We start from the raw sequence: 23,252 nt of genomic DNA, 5'->3' as shown, positions 1-23,252 counted from the left end.
TAATTGCGTTTTAATAGGTTACGTCAACAGAATATACACTAAAAAAAGATTTTTCGATAATCCCTTGCGAGGGAGAGGGACAGGATTAAGGCTTACCGCGAAGAACTTGGCTTCTATTATACTATTTTAGATGCGGTTTTTTGCGTTTTTAATTGCGTTTTAATAGGTTACGTCAACAGAATATACACTAAAAAAAGATTTTTCGATAATCCCTTGCGGGGAGAGGGACAGGATTAAGGCTTACCGCGAAGAACTTGGCTTCTATTATACTATTTTAGATGCGGTTTTTTGCGTTTTTAATTGCGTTTTAATAGGTTACGTCAACAGAATATACACTAAAAAGGGATTTTTCGATATTTCCTTGCGGGGGAGAGGGACAGGATTAAGGCTTACCGTGAAGAACTTGGCTTCTATTATACTATTTTAGATGCGGTTTTTTGCGTTTTTAATTGCGTTTTAATAGGTTACGTCAACAGAATATACACTAAAAAAGGATTTTTCGATAATCCCTTGCGGGGGAGAGGGACAGGATTAAGGCTTACCGCGAAGAACTTGGCTTCTATTATACTATTTTAGATGCGGTTTTTTGCGTTTTTAATTGCGTTTTAATAGGTTACGTCAACAGAATATACACTAAAAAGGGATTTTTCGATATTTCCTTGCGGGGGAGAGGGACAGGATTAAGGCTTACCGCGAAGAACTTGGCTTCTATTATACTATTTTAGATGCGGTTTTTTGCGTTTTTAATTGCGTTTTAATAGGTTACGTCAACAGAATATACACTAAAAAAAGATTTTTCGATAATCCCTTGCGGGGAGAGGGACAGGATTAAGGCTTACCGCGAAGAACTTGGCTTCTATTATACTATTTTAGATGCGGTTTTTTTGCGTTTTTAATTGCGTTTTAATAGGTTACGTCAACAGAATATACACTAAAAAGGGATTTTTCGATATTTCCTTGCGGGGGAGAGGGACAGGATTAAGGCTTACCGCGAAGAACTTGGCTTCTATTATACTATTTTAGATGCGGTTTTTTGCGTTTTTAATTGCGTTTTAATAGGTTACGTCAACAGAATATACACTAAAAAGGGATTTTTCGATATTTCCTTGCGGGGGAGAGGGACAGGATTAAGGCTTACTGTGAAGAACTCGACTTTTATTATACTATTTTAGATGCATGTTTGATTGCGTTTTAATAGGGTACGTCAAGAGAATGTACACTAAGAAGGGATTTTTTGAAATTCCCCCACGGGGTAGGCGTTATACATTTATAATAGATACATTTTAAGCCACAGCAACGCGTGGCCGGGTCTGCTAGGGAGAACATAAAAAGATTATCCTTTGATTAGAATGCAATGTTTAATGATGATGAATATGCGAAATTCATAGATTTATTTTTGTGCATAAAATGAACAGGAATGACAGATTTTTCAATCTACTGATGTTAATAGATGGATGTTTGTGAATAAAACTGTAAAACTGATCACTTATTCATCAATTAATAAATACGCCAAAAACGGCAAAATTAGTTTAACTGTCAAATGTTTTCAATCTCTTTAATAGATCAACATCAGGACCACCACAGAACAGTTTTAGTTCAAATTGTTCTATGGTAGTCTTGATGTTGATCTAATAGAGAGATTGAAACCTTCAACTCATTTTAAACTAATATCGGCAAAATTGCATCTATGAAAAACATTCTAAATTTAGAAAAAAAGAATAATCTTATCATTTTTGGATATTTTATTTGTCATTTGTTATCAGTAGTTTGTTTCCTGTGTCTGTGTACAATATAAAATTAAATAATTACATAAATTATGCATTAATTTTAAAGATGCAAAAGGGATTCCTCATTATAACTATTTTATGATGATTTTATTAATTTTAATTTATAATATTCTATTAAAATTGTATCAATTTCCAATAAATTATGTCAAATTGCAGTGATATATACCACGGAGAAAATTACACGACAATCTTATTAAATTTTTATATTTTATATTGCAGCACTAGAATGGTTCTGACTGACTATGTAATAAAAGAATATATAAAGCCAATGGATCTATTTTCTCAAAAGGAATTGGTATTTGCAGCTGCTCCAATGGTTAGATATTCAAAGTGAGTTATTAAATTAACAAGTTTTGTTACGTAAAATGTTCAAAGAAAATTTATTAAAATTATATTTGCAAGATACGCTAAAAATTGTCGAAAGTATTTATTTTTTTATTTTATCTATAAAAATAAGAAAATAAAAATAAAGTTATAAAAAAATCTTCAGTGACTTTTCACCCATCTTATTATTCAATGAATAATTTAACTAGAAATACTAAGAAAAAACAAACCAAAACAGTAGTTAAACAAATACACTGTAATCTTTTTCGGCATACGAAAATATAACAATATTTTCAGCTTTTGAAAGGCCTTTTGCAGGAAACTCTGGCGGAAAATAAAATAGAACAACAACTAAAATAGAGTAGTCCAAATTAGAAGAATGATTCAAATAAGATTGTTTAAATATTTGAATTACATTCACAGAGATGCATAACTAGATTAACAACAAATCAAAGGTTAAATTAAATGAATAATAGAATATATATAAAAAAACAAAGAAAAAATAATAAAGATAGAACATGAATAAAATTAACTGCGAGTTTTTCCAAATGAATGATTATGGAGTGTCAAAATACATTTTCTAGACTGTAGAGAGGGAGTTCACATCCTCATAGCTGATAAAGAAAGCCTTTTTAGTTAATTTAAATATTTCTAGCAGCTCCAATCCTTTCTACTCTGCCATGTTACTTGTAGGTTGTATTATCTGCACATTAAGTCTTTTTCTTGTTAATAATGTATCAATGCTCCTGTGTAACAAATGATTTGTGGTGCCTACTGTATATACTTTAAGTTACTGCCATATTATATATTTGTTTTTTTATTTTTTATATGTATTAAATTATTTCATTTTTGTTTTCTGCTAAAACTAACCTGAAGAACGTAACAAAAAACATTTGAGTTAATTTGTACCGTTTGATTAATAAGTATAATAAATATATACAGTAGATCCCCCTATAACACGGGTTCATATAACGTGGATTCGTATAACACAGCGAAAAAATTGCAATTGTGTTCGTATAACACTCTAAAAGAGACTCGTATAACACGGTAAAACACGGACACGTCATTGCCAACTCGTGTCGCGACAGGATTGGTCAAATCTGGACCAATAGCGGACATTGCACAAACTGTTGAGTTTAAACGAGCAGCAGACCTACTAAAAACCATTTATTATTTAACGACCATAAAAATTATATTTATATTAATGATGTCTCAGTGAATTTTTCTGCAAAAAATAACTTATTAGGAAACATGCGCCCGCCGTTCGACGAGCCGCTCTGCGACGAAAACAAGCTTAAGCAATGGCGTTGTCAAACGGTGTGCACTCGGTAAGTAATCCTACAATTTTTTGTTTATAGCATAGTTTATATGGATTATTCCCAAAAAATTATACGTGATTTGGAAATGTTGAGTCAAATTAGTCTAGAATCAATTAATTTTGTGGAAGAAAACCTTTCAAACAGCCGTAGCCCCTAAACTGCACACGTGCCGGGCTGTGATTGGCTCATGTATTTAAGTGACTCGTACAACACGGAACGTATCTACCGTGTTATAGGTGGGTCTACTGTATATACCAGGGGTGGCCAACACGTAGACCCCGGTCGACCGCAAAGGTTTTGAAAGTAGCCCGCAAAGCTAAAGTTGAACAATTTGCTTTCACTTAAATTAATGTTTAAAAATCTTAGTCTATTATTGTAAGAATAAATTATCGAATTGTCTGTGCAACGTACCCATAATGTTTGTATTTATCCCAATGAACAATGCAAATGAATGTTAACTTTTAAATTAATTGTAGTCGCAATGCATGTGCATATAAATGGCAATCGCCAAATTTTGAAAAATTTGCTGCACCTATGCAATGTCAGATTTTGTCCAATTAAACATTTTTATTCATTTGCTTATTCACAGTGTATGTTTTTTTTAAGTTAATAAGTATTTCATCTCAAAAAATAAAAAAATTATAATTAACATTTTTTTCTTTATTTGCTAAATTATTTTTTGTGTATTTATTTCTGTACATTGAAATTTTTTTAATTTAATAAATACTGTATTATTATGCTTCATAAAATAAAAAATATATAATTATTTGTTTTCTTTATTTGCCATAATAGTTTTTTAGTTGAAATTCTTGTTAATCATTTATTAAAATATCTATGAAAAATTTGAAAAATCCTAAAATTGCTTGCCCATATTCATAGTTGCCCGCAGACTATATTTTACCGAAAAAGTAGCCCCTAAGGGATAAAACTTTGGCCACACCTGGTATATACATTGTTTATGTAGTGTCGAAAAAATTTTCCTACTCTGTATTGTTCACGAGAAAATGTACACTAAACTTTCAGTTAGGTGAGTATTCTAATTTTTTGTCTAGGAGTTGTACGTTAAAATATTTTTTAGTGTTCAAAACTCTTATTAGAAGATAACACAACTATGTCTGTTTACAATATTTGGCATGTTAGTAAAGGATAGGATGGATACACAATACACTTTTCAGATCAAGGTGCTTTAGTTTTTTCCCCCCACTTGTACAAAAGAAATGGATTCAGATGTCAACTATGATTGAAATACGCTTCTTTTACCTAGATTTTAATTTCTTATATCCGAGATATACAGGAAATACTTAAATAACTCCAGTTTTGATACATAAAAACACGCGTCCAATCAAAGGAAGAATTGAAAAACTAGATAGAAAAAATATAATTTGAATCCATTAAGACAATGAGTTTTAGTGACTGTTTTAATTTTCTTCAGTGACAATTAAGATGGTAATTTTAATTTTGCTGCTTGCAAGCATCATTTCGAGGCACACACTTTAATAATTTGTTGTCATTTATTAACAATTTCACTTATTTACTCTTATTAAAACAAGTTATGGAATTATAAAACCTCAAAGTATGGATATTTATTAAATCGTAATTAATATTGTTTCATGTGCTTAATACACTATTAAATAACAAGAAAATAAATTATGTAGCAGTTCTTTGAAATAATTAATTTTGATTGTTAGGTTACAGTTTCGTGCTTTGGTTCGAAGATATAATTGCGATTTAGCATTTACTCCAATGATTGTATCGAGATCATTTGTTCAGTCTTCAAAAGCGAGAGATGTGGAATTTACAACAAATCCAGGTAAATTTGAAATTAAATTTTTAATTTATAAATTTTATTTAAAGGATTACTCAAAGCATATGAGTGTCCACAGAAAATTTTCCATACAGGCAAAGCTTGGAAACAAATAATTATATCAATTCTAATTTTGATTTCTAAAAAGAATGCAAGTATCAATGATATCAAGAATAAATATTAGTCCACAATATCGTAAGAGATAGGAGAGGCATATAACTAGTGACCCAAGATATACTGTACTATTGAGTTATTATTTTTCGGTCTGGCAAAACTGTTAACCCAGAAAAACATTGGAATCAAGGATGCCACTAGTGATGGACCTTACTAACAAATTGTAAATTTGTTCTTTGTCTTTACTTCATTACGAGGTTAATAAATCAATGCTTATAAAAACATTTAAATAATAATACTGGTTATCACTTCACATCGACTTTATAATTATTATAAACTACACTTACATGTTGTGGCGTTACCACGGTGAATTGTTAAAATATAAAGATGTTCACGAGCACTTCGGTAACATACAGTTACCATCTTCGGGTGAATATGAATACTACAGTTTTCTGTATCAGAATTATAGCACTTCTTGAAAATGCGGTGCAGCTAAAATCTCGCCACTTTTTCAAGAAGTGCTATAACTCTGATACAGAAAACTGTAGTATTCATTTTCACCCGAAGATGGTAACTGTATGTTACCGAAAGTGCTCGTGAACATCTTTATATTTTAACAATTCACCGTGGTAACGCCACAGCACGTAAGTGTAGTTTATAACATTTAAAATGAGACAGTACTTTAAGCTTGATTTCATAACAGTATTAAAAAACCAAAACGACAAAAAAAACTATAAATCCAGTTATTGATTAAACTCACTTTATTGAGAGAATGAACATTTTCAATCTTTTTCAAAAGTCGTCTTCAGGTTCTAAAGATGGAACACAGAAAAAATTGAAAATTTGTTTTTTTGTAGTTTTTCATTTGTAGGATTTTCAATTCAATTTGTATTCCATCTTTAGAACTTGAAGACGACCTTTGAAATTGATTGAAAATGTTTGTTCTGTCAATAAACTGAGTTTAATCAATAACTGGATTTATGGTTTTTTATAGTTTTGGGGTTAATGTTACCTATGGTAGCCAAGATGGCGACGGGGAAATTCTGGAGGCCGACGGGGAAATTCTAGACCGCTGTGGAGAAATTTTTTCAATCTCCGTTCGAGATTGCGACCGGGATTACGTCATGATTTCGTCATCAACTGAAGATGTCCGAAGAGGGCGCTTTGATTCTTCGAATTGCGTGTTATCGGAATTATGCAAATTTTTCCTCCGAGTATGAGTGGGCGTCTTGTCGTGCCGAGAGATTTCGTTGGTTTTTTCTTACTTCTGGAATATTTCTATTACGAGGTAATTTGTAATGTTCTTAATTTTATTTGCGAATTTAGGCTGTTGGAAAAGTTGTTTATATTGAAAAGTAGGCTAAGCGTTTTCTGTGATTTTTGGAATAGATATTTCGCAACCGAGTCATGGCGGATTGTGATTTAGAATCGGACGGATTTTGGAAACAGTGTACTGGACGACGTTTTTATCAGTTAATCGAAGCGGAGTATTCCGAGTTGGGATTAGACGAAAGAATTGATGGCGGACTGAAATTCGCCGTGAAATTAGGCCTCCAACACGCCGAGGAAGTTTGCGAGGAATGCGGGCAAACATGCAAATTGATTTATCGCAGCGACCGGAATTCTTGCGCGATGCGTTGCCGAAAATGCAGGCGGAATAGTTCGGCTTTCGATGGAACGTTCAAAGGGAAATGCGGCAATGTTTCGTGGGCCAATCTGTTGGCATTCATATGGCACTATATTGGTTTAGAGTGCACGACGAGTAATTCGGCAATTTCCTCGGGCGTTTCTAAAAAGGCAGGAATAGACTGGGCTAACCACGTACGTTTCGTTATGTTAGTGTCCTTACACAATCTGACATCGTTTAAAATAGGAGGCGTCGGCAAAACAGTGGAAATAGACGAAACAGTGATATGTAAACGAAAATACGAGAAAGGAAGAAAGATGAAAAGCACTAAATGGGTCGTCGGAGGTTTGTGCCGGGAGGACAAGACTTGTTTTATATGCCAGGTTAATGACAGATCTGAAATAACTCTCAATTGGATCATTTCGAAATACGTTAACTCCGGCAGCTCAGTGTTCACAGACGAATGGAAGGGATATAACCACATCGACGATTTAGAAGGTATAGAAATTTCTCATAAAACAGTAAACCACTCTGAAAATTTTGTCAACCCGATTACAGGCGTTCATACTCAGAATATCGAAAGATTGTGGGGTCACTTAAAAAACAAGAAGAATTTGCCGAAACATTACACAGAAGATTTGTCGGATTCGCATATGTACGCATTCATGTATAAGAAGTATCACAATTGGACGGCAAAAAATCCCGGCGAAAAATTCCACACCTTTATCAAACACGTCAGAATGATATTTCCCGGTCGCGGAAAAGTACCTAGTTGGAAAGAACCGGAGACCATTCCGGCCGCTCCCGCACCTATTGCCAAGAAGAAAAAGGTGGAAAAAAACGAGAACATTGTTAAAAGAAAAGCGCAAAAGAGATCCTCTTCTCATGCCGGAGAATCAAGTTCAGTCGACGGGAAACGAAGAAAAAGAGGAAAGGCTCAGTAACAAAGTAAGTGCTCTTGTTTTTTCGTTCGGTGTTTTTTAGTATTCTTAATATAGACCGTCGGGTAGAAATAACCTTCACGTCGCCGTTTAAATGTACGGTAGAAAGAAAAAATTTCGCGGTCGCCGCGTGCAATATACGGGCGGGGGAAAAATCCCTGCCGCCGTCTAGATTGTAGGGTAGAAAAATTTCCCCGTCGCCATCTTGGATACCATAGGTAACATTAACCTAGTTTTGGATACTAAATACATCCAGTTTTTAAGGAAATTTACATTATTATGGCAATTCTGACAGAAGTCTAGTTACAAGGAGGATAATAGTTCTAGAAGTAGCCTACTAGAAGAAATCTGCTATGACTTTGCTGGTTTATTTCCTCATTCTGGAGTTTTATGTGAAATTTTAAACATATTTTTATAAAATTGTTATATTTTAATAATAATATTTAATGTAATAGCATTAAAATGAATATCTATTATAAGTCAATTATTAATAAATATTTTTATATATCATTATGATGTTTTTTACTGTCTTAAGGAATATTTTGTAACTTTTGCTTTTTATTTTATATTATCATAACCAATTTAAATTTCATTAAATATGCAACTGTTAAAGCCAAATGATTGCTGGATTGCCTATTGGGCTTACAGATGTTTATAAATTAAAGTGTTTTGAAATGGAAAATTTATTCAATCTGGAATATTATTGCCAATTTATTTCTTATTGAGTTATTTAATAGACAAATACAGGTGATCAAACAAAAGCAGAACTCACAAATAGTCATACGAGGAGTTGGTTGATCCAAAAGTCTGCCTTCCCAATTCTGCGAGCAGTCCAACTTCAATGATATTGCAAGTAATATTTCTGATGCCAGCGGCTCGTGTTTCACAAAGTTTGACTTGCACCGTTGCCGAATGCCTCACAAGTTTTCTTACATTTGATTATCTGGTAATAAGCTGACAAAAACTTATGTAAACACACAATATGTAATACTGAATATTTAATTTTTTCTTAAATTTTATCATTGTGATTATTAGTTTTGGAATTGAATAATAATTTTTTATATTTTTTAAATGTTTTTATTTAAATTGCTTTGTATTAAGTTCTTAAATACTGCAGTTCAAATTTCCACTTATAATTAAGATACAAGGTTGAAACTTTTAGGACATAACTAAGTCTGATAATAATGCATTTTAATGATGTCTTAGAGGGTGCCCGCTCATCTTCCGCACACCAAAACCAAATAAACATAACAAAATGCAGAATTTAATCAGTAATATCAATTGACATAGCTATCTTACAGATGTGTGTGTTTGTGGATGGGTGGCTCAACCCTCCAACCATGTTTCAAGTGTTTTTTTTTTAATGTTTTGAAAATATATTCGATTATTCGATATTTGCAATCTTTTGGAATTTTATTCTTATGGTTATATACCCTACATATGTTTATACAGTATTATTGTTTCATATTACAGAGGATAGACCTTTGATTGTACAGTTTGCAGCAAATAATGGAAAAGATTTGGCTGATGCAGCAGAATTAGTTTTTCGGTAAGATTATTACATTTTTTAAAAATATTTTTATCTTTAAAATTTAAATAGCAAAAATCTAAGTTTAAGAAAAAAAATTTTTTTAGTTGTAATTTGATTTTTTTTTTTCCAAAGCTAGTTTATATTAGAATATATAAAATATATATTTAATATAAATTTTTAATGTAATTTGAAGAGAGAGAGGAAAAACAAAAATGATTTGTTGTTTTATTACTATGTTTTATTACTATTTATATAATGGCTGAAAAGAACCCTTTATAAATTTTAAAAAAAAAACTATATTTTGTTCAAAATCAAGATTTTCAAGGTCACCAAGAATTGTCCTCTATCTGCTCTCTAAAGTCAGTCATTAGTGTCATCTTCCTATCTCTAATGGTTTCCGAGAAAAAACAACTGACCACCACCTGTGAATCGCCCTTGTGTGCGTGCATAAGGTGATCGAATAATAAACTTACTTGTGAGGAGTTAAGCTGGGGACACATGACTGACTTATCACATGCCATTGATTTACTTAGAGTTTCAAATGATATCCCTATAGTTTGTAGTAAATAACTGTGCAAGATTTAAATAATTTAAATACTGCCCTCCCTGCCATTCATTGCAAGAAGTAACAAGAATGGCAGTTCACAGCATTATCAGCTCTACTTGCAAATGAACTTTTCATTTGATCATTTGGTAAATAATCATTTACAATTCATCAAAATTAATGATCATAAAAATGGTTCATTTCTGTTGAATTTTTTCAGAAAAAAATTATAAATTTACATATTCTATGAATATTCTCTGTTCTGTTGTCAATAAATCTTTTAAAAGTACTATTTACTGAACTTTAAATCAATTGAATAATCATAAGTAGCTGAAATATTTTCAAAATGTTTTCAACAGTTTCATAAATTATTCATCAAATTTCATCTAGAAATTTGAAGTACAGTTTTTATAATACAAATATTTTAAGTATAAGAACTAAAATTTGTGAATAATAGCTTTATTCTTAATTTCAGATATTGTGATGGTGTTGACATTAATTGCGGTTGCCCTCAAAGGTAATGAATGTTTTATCATTACAGTAAGACCTCGATTTAATGGACTAATTCACAGTGGCCTGCCACGACATTTGATGATAGGGAAGCTGTGTTTCCGTAAAAATTTTAAACAAATACTGGAAATGACAAAAATAAACAGTTTATATATTTTAATTCTAAGATAGATATATTGACACAAAACAAAGATACAAGAAGTTGTTTTTATTATTTTTTATAAACTAAAACTTTATTCGTCAATTTTTTCCGCAAAGTCGTTAATTACTTTATCATAAAAATTGCTAGTTGTCGATTCCATCAAAGCTCTTTTTCTATTGAAAACAACACTAGTGACGACAATCTTTCCTCTGACTGAGTATTCCTTGCAAATGTATCAATTCGCCGTATGGTTGAAAAACTGCACTCAACAGATGTACTCATAGATGGCACCTTAAAAATTAATGATATTAAATCATATAATTCTTTTAATATGTCTTTGTTCAGATCGTCATTAATTATAATACTTTCTATGTCTAAGAGTGACTTGCCAATATAGTCTGGACTCAAATATAAATATTGTCTACATAATTTAGATAAATCAAAAAACTTTCCATACAATTTACTTAATTTAAAGAATTAAAACTCGCTTTGGAAAATTGTTTTTCATAATATTTAAAATTATTAACATCTAAAAGTGATAAAAATTCTAAAGAATGCAGAAATTGGAACGTTTTTATTTAGAAACGTATAAACGAGAATTTTTCAACTAATTCTCTTAAAAATTTAAAATAATATTTTAAATCGATTAAATCGAATTTAAATTTCTCCAAAATAATTTTTAATTCGACTGCTCCCTTAGATATAATGATTGCCATGCGTAAGATACTTGTCCATCCTCTTTCAAATTAATGCAACGGCTGCTCTTATCAAATTTGCAATTAATTATCTCGGAATTTCTTTAAAAGTTCAATTTGTTGTTATTTTGTATAATATATTCCAGGCTTGAAGAGTTTGAGCTGTCAATATAATTATAATTAAAAGAAAATTATAATTATATATAGCTTTGTAAAGAAATGTACATAAAACATTCTTTACTTTTTAAATTCTAAAATAATCCACTTAGTCAAATAGCTCCCTGCCAGTGGCTAATGGATGGAATCATTGTAAGTGTTATACGATATTTTCGTGTGTAGCATCAACCAGCTAAACTGCCAGAAGTTGGTGCTCTGTAAAGCGCATGCACAAATAACTGTCATCTGGCTGCTTTACATCATTCATATATTTTCTCTGTGGAAGCTGTCCCATATTCAACAATACAGAGCTTCCATTGCATATACAAATTTATATTCAAATATACAATAGCATTCTTATCATTGTTTTTCACATGTATAGAAATTTGTAATAAAATACATAATGAGGTTATAATAAAATATTAATTTTAAGTAGTTCAAAGTATGTTAAAATATGAAAATAATCACATAATAGGTATTTATATTTTAGAAAATACTTGGGAAGCTGCGCTTCCACAGCTTCCATGGATGGCACACCACTGCTAATTCAGGTGAGGGGTCTCCATTAAAGCTGAAAGTCTGTCATATAATGAAATAGGGTTTCTAATTGCATGTGTTAAACTAACTAATTTGCCAATTTTTTATCTGTTTTTACTTACAAAGATACGTTCATGTAATTACAATTAAGTACGTACAGTGGAACCTCGGTTAACGAACTTAATCTGTTCCACGACTGTTCGTTAACCGAAGTAATTTTTCCCATAGAAATTAATGCAAATACAATTTATTCATTCTAGACTCCAAAATTTTTATAATTTTATTTGTAAAATGGGTTTTCTTTGATGAAAATATAGGAAAATGTAGTATCTATCATTACAGCAACAAACATGTAAACTTTATTTAATAAAATAGCACTGTACATACCTTCATTTGTTGTAGTTGGTGGCAGAGGAGTGGAGATGTACGGAGCTTAATGCTTAGAAGGGAATCCCCCTCCAAAAAAATAACGGGTAGCACTTCATTGGGAGATTCGAGGTCTCTTTTGGTAAGGAACAGAAATTGATCTAAAGTTGATTGTCTTACTTTCCTAATCAAAATTTTTCTCAAATGCGATAGCACGTTGTCATTTCTATTGCCACTATCACTTTTCTCTTTCTTGGATGCCATATTGATTAAATATATAAATCAAAAAACTGAAGAAAGAAGTTTAGCACAATACTTGGAAAAGCAATGCTTAATTTGCACATGCCTAACAGTAACTAAAATTTGACACAAAAAAACTGTTATGTTCGTTATCCAAGACAAAATTTTTGCAGAATAAAAGTTTGTTAACTGATTTGGTCGTTAACCGAGGTTCTACTGTACAAGAAGTTTAATTTCGCAGAAAAGTTTTCTATATTTAAATTTGACAAAAACAGAAAATAATTTTGTATTTAATTGTCTTCGGATGATGATATATTGATTTACTCCTATTGTAGCATAAAGTTAAGAGAAGTGGGCTCTTGGATTTGAAAAAAAAACCCTGATAATTTAATTACCAATAAAAAGCATTTTAAGATCAACAGGATGTTTATTTTCACATAAGACATACAGTGAAATTTTGTCTGTTAAATCCAAAGTTTGTTAAATATAGGTCCATTAAATCAAGGTTTTACTATATTTACTTTTAAAATTAAAACTCAAAAGCATTGTCTAAATATGCTTTCCATTACTCAATGTGAAATATTCATTTAGGAATGTCAGAAATTTAAATTCCAGCAAAGTATATTCTTAAATTACTACGAATTTATACATTATTGCAAATTTATTTTTTCTTAAATAAAGATGTGCTCTAACATAGAAAAAAAATTAGAATAGCATACGTGATATTTTATCGGATCCAAAATGTTCCTATATTACAATCATGCTAGGTCATTTTGTATCTGGTTAATGTCAACCTTCCAAGGTGACTAAGAATGTTAAAATGGTAAAGGTGATGCCTGCCAGCAGGCATCACCTTTGTTGTTCAATTTAGGTTAGAATTTCAGAAATTTGTATTGAGATTAGATCATTTATAAATTGGGCTCTCCCACATAGTTATCCCACATTGCAAGCCTGACCAAAATGGGGCTTGAAAAGAGGTTATTTGCAGAGTGGAAAGAGTAAAAAAATCTTGTAACTAAAAATTAAATGATTTTTATTTTTTTATTACATCAGTACAGCTCATATTTTTACACAGTTAAAACTGTCGTTTTATGTGCATATATATGACGTAAAAATAATCAAAATATTAGCTTAAACATTATCTAAAAACTATCTACATATCATTATTAAATATTCATCTATGTAATAAGTACATTATTTACATTTATTTATTGTAGGAAAAATATGAGCATTACAATTCACAATGAAATATTTTGTCAAATTTTCTTCGGTGAAGGAAAATTAATTTGGTGTAATGTCACTTTTGTACATTGAAAATTTCTCTCTACGTTACAAGATATACTTAGAAATGTTAGGCTCAAAGACCGAAATCGCTCGTTGAGTGAAAAAAGACCACAAGGCGTTCGGCTAATTCAAAACAGCCACGAAAATTAACATTGTGACAATAGCATTTTTCCAGGGCAACTGCAAAATTTGCTTTATTGCTGTTCGTTTTAAGGCAAGTTGACTGTATATATATAAATTATACAAAATAAATTTGTTTCTTGCTGTTATTGTTTATATTCTCTGTTTTAATAACTACTTATAATTTTCACTAATCTACATTAAATCATCAATTTGAATTAATAACCTATGGAGAATTAACTTTAAAGAAAAAAATTAGCATTTACTTAATAAGTTAAAAATTTATTTTAAGTATTTTTATAACTTAGATGGGCTTTAGCTGAAAAATATGGTGCTTATTTGATAAATGAACCAGAATTAGTTCGAAATATGGTGCTACAATTACGAAATCGTATACCAGATTCAGAATTCACTACTTCGTTGAAGATTCGTATTCATCACGATATTAAGTAAGTTAAAAAAATTTATATTTAATAGAATTTGTTTAATAAGTACTACTAGAAAAACTGTTTATTACACATGACAATATTCTATAATTAAATTCATTTGAATATTTGGATAATTAATTTGTGTTGAAAAATATTTCCTTTCTTCACTTAAGAACTGATCGATTTTGTATACAAACCTTCGTCTCGACATAGTTTGATTGCCACACATCATTTTTACTAATTTAGTTTCTCCATTTTGTGTTATTTTAGGAAAACTATAGAATTTTGTCAGAGAGCTGAACATTGTGGTGTTTCGTGGCTAACAATACACGGAAGGACCACCGAACAGCGAAAAGAACCTGTAAATTTAGAAGCGATCAGAACGGTCGTCGATAGTGTTCGGATACCTGTGCTCGGAAATGGTGACGTATTTTGCTTAAACGATGCAAAAGAAATGCATGAAATAACCGGTGTTAAAGGTAAATTTTTAAATTATTAATTTATTGATGTAGCAAACTATTGAATTATTATTTATTTTTAAATTTTGATAGGAGTTATGTCAGCAAGGGGGATACTGCAAAATCCTGCGATGTTTGCAGGATACAAATATACTCCTAGCACATGTATAAAAGATTGGTTAGATATATCAATGCAACTTGGAACTCATTTTACAATGTTTCATCAACATTTGATGTTCATGTTAGAAAAAATTCTTCCTAGATCAGAAAGAAAAGTGTTCAATGTATTAACAAGCATTTCTTCTGTGATAGACTATTTAGATAAACATTTTATAAATGAAGTTGATTTACAAAATGGTGTTTTTTAAAATTATCAAAATAAAATTTTTAAAACTTTTATTCTATTTTATCACTACAAACTTGTTCTTGTTTTTGTAAAATTTTCAAAAAGTCATCATCATCTTTAAGAGAATAACACAATGTTACTTTCTGATAATAATCGGATGCTATCTCTAAGTTAGAAATTACTGAATCAACGAGATGCGCTCTGTCTGCTTTTGTTCCAGGAATATTAGACATCAGTGCTGTGAAATGGATATGCAAATGATAATAAGATGGTTGATAATGTAAATAGGAGAGAATCTGCGATGGTGGAATGTCGTACGTCTCTTTAATTGCAACCTTTGAAGAAAAAAATTAATTAATTAATTAATCTTCAACAATAAACAGTAACGATTAGTAAATATTATGCAATTAAGATTCCGTGCGATAAAATTTAAAAACATTCATTAAATTAATATTTAGCATAGCAATTTCTATGCACGAAATAATTACACTCAAACCTGTTTTTGTGCAGTCTTTTTTTTGTGCGATTTTTTTATATGTGCAATGTGTTTTGTGCAGTATACCAATTTGATTGAAATTCATATACTGCACACAAAAACAGGTTTGAGTGTATGTTCAAAAAAGAATACTTTCTCATTTCAATCTGTTAATTTTCATTAAATATAAATACTACAGATCTCACTTGTAACATTCTAATTCATTTCTGGAAATCTTATGAAACCACCATTGTAAGCAAATTCTGTTTTCTTTAAGCACATCATCATAAATTGAGACAATGTCTTTGGAAATATGTATTTAAAACTATAATATTAGAGATAAGCACACCTTATATCTCTAGTGATATAGTTTTTAATAAACCAAAAAAAAGTTTTAAACTTACTAAGATAGGTCTTCTTCAGTTGGAACAACAAAATTTGAATGAAAAGAAAAAACATATTTTTTCTTTTTATGTTGAATTTATGCATGTTCAAATTTTATTTAAAATGTTCTTTTCATTCTTTTTCATTTAGGTCCTGTTCCAGTAAACAAAACAAAACGAAAACATTTTTTGGTTTATTAAAACTAACTTATATCGCTGGAATTATATTATGTGCGCTTCTCATTTACCTTCAGTTTCTGCCATTATTAAATAGAGATAATCAATGATAATAAATACATTATAAAATAAGTTATATATATATATATATATATATATATTCACTTATTTTAATCTGATTATGTATAAATTTTAAGTCTATTGGATATATAGTATAGTCACTTTGGGACTTGCCTAAACTGATAACTTATCCTTTTAATGTTACATTTATAAATAGAAGAAATTTTGGTTTCATTAGTCTTATTTACTTGCTTTGCATAATGTTCAGACATTTTTAAAATGTCTTAACTTCTAGGCTCATTAACAAATAATTCATCCGGTATTGTTTGTCGGCTACCAACTTCAATAACAGGTAGCACAATGACAGCAATTTAAACCTCTGTATAGTGAGCAAATAGTGATTAAAACAATTAATTTAAAGCACTAGCTAAGACTGATAGCACAAAAAAGCAAGCAGACCTACAATAGAATATCATTTTAACGGATCGCTTTGGCCGCCGAAAATCATCCGTTGTTCCGAGACTCTGTTATATCGAGAACAGGTTTATATATTACATATAAACGTGTTGTTCTCAATTTCGTCACACCCATCTGTTATTTAACCCCCACACATAAAAAATACATGTAGTTGAAATCTCTATTTTTTATTCTCTAGAAATATGTATATTACAAAATTGTATAGTATATTATGCTTTGTGTGTAGAATAAAGCTGACAATAACTATATATACTGTAAACACAAAAAAAGAGGCATTACATAAGTTCATCAGTAATGTTATGTACAGCCTGTTCATTTATGATAAAACTTGTTAGGTCTTCACAACTTGGGGCCTTGCTAAATTTTGGCACTACACTTGGACCTACATCAGATTGTTCATTAGGTGGCTCCTCCTCAGTTGATTTTTTTTGTACAATTCTTCAGTTGTACTGTACATATCCCAGATGTAATAAGCTCATCATTGAACTCTATAAATTCCAAAATATTAACTAAGCATTGAAAAATGCAATTATACAATAGATGAGGCTAGAAAAAAATCTGTTATTCTGAGTTACTGATCTGCTAAAAGGAGGTAAAATTAATTGATTTGGCATGACCTGGGAAAAAAATTCATTATTCCAAGAAATCCGTTAAAATGAGATACTACTGTATTTATTCAGAGATGATGACAACCAAATTCTGATAACAATATGGAGAATCTACTGTGTTTATAAAGATGATCATTTGTAACAGAAAACTTTTTGGCATTTTTTATTTAATAATAATAATTACACACACACACACACACACACACACATATATATATACACCACCACCACATATCACATACATACATAATCATAAATTAAAATATCTTTACCCGTTTCTTTTGGTACATAATCAAATAAAATGTTAAAGAGAAATTGTTTATTCACTATATTTCTAACTAAACTGGTGATTCAATAATGACATAATACTCACCAGACACTTGGATTTTATATTTTTCAACAGAGGAATATGTTCGGCAGTCAAATCTCTTAACGAACGCAAACCTTTTTTACGACATATTGCCACAACGTACAAGCTATTTTTCTGACTCTCGTCACACTTTAAATCCGGTATTAATATAAAACCAACATCTGGATCGTCATCTTCGCAAATTATACGATCTACTTCCGATTTATGTTCCAAGATATTATAAATCCACTTAGAAAATTAATAAAATAATCAATTTAATTTAAGATTATTAAAATACAAAACTTTCAAAAAAGTAAAATAAATACCTGTAATGAAAATTGCTTTGTTTCCAAATAAGGAAGCATCACATTTTTGTACATTTCTATAGTTTCTGTAATAAGATGGAGTGGCTGACGAGAATACTTTTGAATATGTTTTTCACTGGCGGGATGAATTATAGTGGCCTTGATATCTACAAAAAATTATTACTTGTATATAATTGTTAAAAATTAAAACTTTTATTTATTTTGAATCAGCTCTATTTTAACTTCAACCCCAAAAACCAAATGCAGCACGTTTTTCGACGAATGAACATTTTTTACCATCTTAAATGGTTATTGCCAGGTTCAAAACTAACATTTCCAAATCGAAGGACAAGAAAATATCTAGAAGAAAATTTTACCAACTACAATGCGATTTATGAGACCGAGGAAACGATCGAGAAGAAAACTGCAAGCATCTGAAGGAAATCAAGGACTTCTTTATGGACGTTCGTTGCATGCGGGGCTGTGGAGTAGTGATGATTTTGAGGTTACTCTTACTCCCACTACTACTTGAAAAACTTTTAACCCCTCTTACTCCTACTCGTACTCCTCAATAACAATATTTCATCATTGCCATGTGAATTGTTTTTTAATGTTTGAATGTGTAATATAGTTAAAGGAATAAGGAGTAACAAATATATTTTGTTACTCCTTACGCTTACTCCTTGAAAAACCTCCAACTCCTTACTCTTACTCCTACTCCACAGCCCTGGTTGCACGAATATTTACGAAAGCAGGCATAGTTCCATTTCCACATTTGTAAATTACTATAAGAAAGAAACATCAGAAAACAATGGCCTAAATAATCAGGCTATAATTCCGCCAATATAAATAAATTGTTTGGTCACATTTCAGTCATGTTTCTATATACTTATCGGCTTTTGTGATGTTTGTTATACTGTAAGAGTTTGACAGAGAATAAATAAATACAGTACTACAAAAAATTCTATCTTTTAGATAATTAGATATTCTAGTTTATTTGAAGTAAACAAAATTATATTTGTTTTAGTTGTTATAAATATGCTTAATTATCCAGAGAGAGAAATAATTGAGATGTCTGCCATGGGTATATAGTTTTGAATACACTTGTTATACCACTTAATCGGCTAACTAATCGTTTAGATTAGCCTCAGAGTCAAAGGATGGCGTTTAATGAGTGAAACTGGAGATCAAGATCGTACGATCCCGATCTATGTCAGGACTGACAGCAGTTAGGATAAAACTTAGTTTAATCTCGCGTCCTAACTCGCAATATATATATATATGATGACCAGGAGGGCTATTCTATGATGAATAGTTCAAAGATAATAAATGGTTCGAACCCAGATATATACAGGGTGTGTAGGGTATGGAATCGCCCAGGCGAGCGATTCCCGCCCTGTTTGTAAGATAACGAACTTTCGAGACGGAACAACCGTTAGAAAGATTCGTTGGAAAAACCGTTGTGGTTTGAATCAACGATCAACGGACGATTGGCTGTCGGAGAATGGCCGTTGGCTGGACGTTACGAAAACAACGAAGTTGATTGGTGGCGAATTCGAACGCCGGCTATTATATAAGCAGTAGTTTTCGGCGGGAACGGGGGATCGGTTCTATCGAAGTTCTAACTATCTCTCTCTTTGGACGTTACGGAAACCTGGTGAAAGTGAACTCCAGTTGGACTATTACGAACTTTTCCTGACTCAGAGGTGTTGCTAATACTAAGTCTGTTAGTGGAGGTCGTAAGGTGTTTTTCCGACGAACTTGTACAGAATATAGTCGGTCGTCACTTGGATTAGTGTTTTGTGCATAATTAGTTGTAACGTTATTTTGTATTTATTTTGTATGTTTGTCTCTTAAATATAAACATTGTGTTTTGTCAAACCTACTGGGTGTTATTTTGAACATTACTGGGTGTTTTTTTTTAAACTGACAGTACTCAGAGACATCTGTAGAATAATCTAACAGCTGGACTGTTTCCAAATTTGGGAGAGTGACTAAGGACGACATGGGAGACATTCCGCAAAGAAAAAAGTAGTACCCGAATTCACCGGTAGGGGTGGATTTGGCACTGTTGTAGCAAAACAGCTAAGAATTTATTGAAGGTTCACAGACTGCACTTGTTGAAGGTTCACAGAGGACCGTTGCTGGTGGTAGCGACATCTGGGGAGTGGCACGACAATTGGAAATAACGCCTTCGACGGTATGGCAAATGCTGCGAAAAGTTCTCAAGTTCTATCCATACAAGATAAGCCACCTGCAAGAATTAAAACCAAATGGTCATGCTACACGGTTAAATGTCAACCGTTACATTTCTTGCCAGGATAGAGGTAAATGAAGCTTGGCCGTGGATAATTCTCTGGGGAGATGAGGGCTATTTTTACCTGAATTTAGGTAAAATGTCAGAGTAAATGTCAACCATGTAGCATGGTCGTTTGGTTTTAATTCTTGCAGGTGGCTTATCTTGTATGGATAGAACTTGAGAACTTTTGGCAGAACTTGCCATACTGTTGAAGGCGTCATTTCCAATTGTTGTGCCACTCCCCAGGCACTGCTACTACCAGCAACAGTCCCCTGTGAACCTTCAACAAATTCTTAGCTGTTTCGTTACAACAGTGCCAAATCCACCTACCGGTGAATTTGGGTACTACTTTTGTCTTTGCAGAATCTCTTTCCCATGTTGTCCTTAGTCACTCTCCCAAATTTGGCAACAGTCTGGCTGTTAGATTCTTCTACAGATGTCTCTGAGTACCATCAGCTTAAAAAAAAACACCCTGTATATATATATATATATATACACACACACACACACACACACACACACACACACACACACACACACATACATACATACATACATACAGGGTGTTTTTTTCACAGTATAATGTTTATATATATATAAACATTATTTATTAAATTAAAACAATAAATTATATACAGGATTCTATAAGTATTATAAATTGGCAAGAATATCATATTGAAATTTAACGATCTAACGTCTAAACTTAACTATACAATTACGCTTCGCATATACATCTAATAAGGAGAGAGAGAGCTCACATAGATATTAAATCTTACTACCTCAATTGTAATTCTTGGCCTATACTTCGGATAGGTGTTGAAGCTTATTATGTTGGTAGAAAATCGGGGAGATGAATGGAGCTCTCGAGGAATAACTTCTATATCCTCTCTATGTTAATGCATCAATTTTAAATATTTATGCGAGGACTTTTCATGCAGTCATGCTTTCTCTGACTGCCTCTCTCGGAGATCTATGGAGAACTCCTCTACATGGAGAACTACTGGAGCACATTACTTTTTTGAATCTAGTGGAGAACTCCCCAAACAGAGGAAATGCCTCTGCATATACAAACATGCTTGGCCTATCGAAACAAGGGACTTTCTGTACGTCAATGGGATGTTCAGTGGATATGCGGAAGGGTGAACATCCCGACGGACACCTAACTGTGTAGATAAGGAGTGTGGGAAAGGAAGTTGGTTTCCCTTTTTTCTCTAAAACAACGGATGCAACTTCCTCCCCAGTGAATAATATTTTAAAGAATTATAGGTATACCTCGACTTACGTCAGTAATTGGTTCCAGGAGAGGCAACGTAAGTCAAAAAACGACGTAAGTCGAATTTACTTGTGTAGTTACGGCGTAAGTCGAAACTACGACTTACGCCGTAACTACACAAGTAAATTGGTCGTAACTAAACGCCAATAATAAAGGAAATGCCAATAATGAGCACTTAAAGACCGCTAAATAAGACGACAACACAGAAACACAGATGTTTTCATGGTTCGTTTCCTAGGATTTATGATGATTATATTAACATTTACTGTAAATGTACATATTTTAATGTGATTTTATGTGCTTTCAACGCTTTTCTAGTGATATTACGTCTTCAATGTTTATGGCGGATGGATTTAAAGTCGAATAAACTGACTTAAACTTGATTTTTATTTTTCCATATACTTTTTTGACAAACGACGTAAAATCGGGAACGACGTAACTCGAGAGGGACGTAAGTCGAGGTATACCTGTAATATATTTCTTACGATAATTTAGCCCAATAAATCTTGACTCACAGAACATTCATAAATTTTGCAGCAAGGATATTTGTGGCTTTTAAGCCAAGCCTCCTACTGCATTTCTGGGAAGAAGCGACAGTAACCCGACAGGGAAATGTACCGTGTTTACAGATTATTTGATAAAACAATGTTCGGTACATACCGTTGCTCAGTACAACAGTCGACTATGCATCAGGCAGAGTCAACCGTCGTAACCAAGCAAAGACGTTTCGATCAGTAGCAGTTATGTAGTTACATCCGTCGAACGACCGGCGACGTATGCGTAGGAACAAAGCAGCCACGGTCGGTCAGTTTTGGGTAGCAACGGGTAGCATAAATGAAAGACGCTACCAAACGGGACATCAAAATACCTAACACATTCCAAAATGGTGCTACCATAGAGGGCACGGGGAAGAAAAATACTCGACGGCTACGGAACCGTCGAGTCTGCCAAAGGTAGCCAATAAAATCAACGATATAAGATTGGGAACAAACATGAAAATACAGTAAAAGTGCGTGATAACGAACAGTGTTATACAGAGATGCCGAGACATTAAGGGGTGAAGAGATTTGAATATCCCGGGTGACCTCATTACATCGAATAAAGGTGCAGGGTGTAGCAATCCCGAGCTTCATTGTTACACGTTAACTTACCGTTAAGATGGGCTTTGGTAAAAGCTTGATAAGATCCATATATGTCGTTAACGAAAACCTTCTGTAGCGACGTTTCGCCACTCAACCAACCACTTAATTTATCTTTAACAAAGGAAGTCTTCTCCAAAATCAAAACGGCCGGTCTCTCGTCGCCCGTGAAACTTCCTTCTAAAAATATAATTTTATTCGACACCTCCTCATTTAATACTCTCTTTAAACGAAAATTCTCCAGATTCTCGATCGTATCGTGAACGGAATCCTTCGAATCTTCTATCTTTCGTTTCTTATTATTAACCGAAGCCTCTTCCGAAACGGCCGCCATTTCCCTATCCCGTGTCGTCACATCCTGCCATCAGATGGTACGTGACGTCACAGGAAATGGTTGCCGTAGTTCGTCTGCATTAAGGAAAAATTGAAAAGAG

The 23,252-nt window shown here is 32.2% G+C and overlaps 4 protein-coding genes across 8 annotated transcripts in view; 2 read left to right on the top strand and 2 right to left on the bottom strand.

The window, feature by feature from the left end:
- The window catches only part of Dus4 (Dihydrouridine synthase 4), a 23,622-nt gene extending 8,296 nt beyond the window's left edge, over positions 1-15,326 (top strand). For 3 of the 5 annotated variants that reach the window (XM_067269348.1, XM_067269349.1, XM_067269350.1), the window contains exons 2-8: positions 2,007-2,117; positions 5,119-5,240; positions 9,390-9,465; positions 10,467-10,508; positions 14,350-14,490; positions 14,740-14,948; positions 15,021-15,326. In XM_067269348.1, the coding sequence (XP_067125449.1) occupies positions 2,014-2,117; positions 5,119-5,240; positions 9,390-9,465; positions 10,467-10,508; positions 14,350-14,490; positions 14,740-14,948; positions 15,021-15,295 (969 nt within the window). In that variant the 5' untranslated portion in view covers positions 2,007-2,013 and the 3' untranslated portion in view covers positions 15,296-15,326. Of the gene's footprint in view, positions 1-2,006; positions 2,120-5,118; positions 5,241-9,389; positions 9,466-10,466; positions 10,509-14,349; positions 14,491-14,739; positions 14,949-15,020 lie in introns of those variants that run through there. The other 2 variants (XM_067269351.1, XM_067269347.1) reach the window with 2 other exon arrangements.
- Positions 1-23,252, bottom strand: part of Grip (Glutamate receptor interacting protein) — a 330,265-nt gene that overhangs the window by 226,136 nt on the left and 80,877 nt on the right. The window lies entirely within an intron of this gene.
- On the bottom strand, positions 15,307-23,180 carry Dcps (Decapping enzyme, scavenger). Its single transcript, XM_067269361.1, has 4 exons — positions 22,831-23,180; positions 18,129-18,274; positions 17,827-18,051; positions 15,307-15,608 (listed from the first exon to the last, which is right to left on the bottom strand). The coding sequence occupies exons 1-4, from the start codon at positions 23,150-23,152 to the stop codon at positions 15,324-15,326; spliced, it is 978 nt and encodes a 325-aa protein (XP_067125462.1). The 5' UTR covers positions 23,153-23,180; the 3' UTR covers positions 15,307-15,323.
- Positions 23,179-23,252, top strand: part of LOC136974451 (cysteine-rich with EGF-like domain protein 2) — a 30,159-nt gene continuing 30,085 nt past the window's right edge. Inside the window, exon 1 of the mRNA XM_067269357.1 lies at positions 23,179-23,252. The gene's annotated coding sequence lies outside the window, so the exon portion shown is untranslated.

Source organism: Centruroides vittatus, unplaced genomic scaffold (genome assembly GCF_030686945.1).
Source record: "Centruroides vittatus isolate TY-2023 unplaced genomic scaffold, ASM3068694v2 contig_349, whole genome shotgun sequence".
Taxonomy (NCBI): Eukaryota; Metazoa; Arthropoda; class Arachnida; order Scorpiones; family Buthidae; genus Centruroides; species Centruroides vittatus.
The sequence above is the reverse complement of the archived record's forward strand: the minus strand, read 5'-3'. Positions and strand labels throughout refer to the sequence as shown.

Coding starts and splice junctions, on each gene's coding strand:
- Dcps (XM_067269361.1), bottom strand. CDS start 23,152: ATGGCGGCCGTTTCGGAAGAGGCTTCGGTTAATAATAAGAAACGAAAG. Junction 18,275..22,830: donor TACCAAAGCCCATCTTAACG/GTAAGTTAACGT, acceptor AATTTTTTGTAG/ATATCAAGGCCACTATAATT. Junction 18,052..18,128: donor CAAAGCAATTTTCATTACAG/GTATTTATTTTA, acceptor TAATTTTCTAAG/TGGATTTATAATATCTTGGA.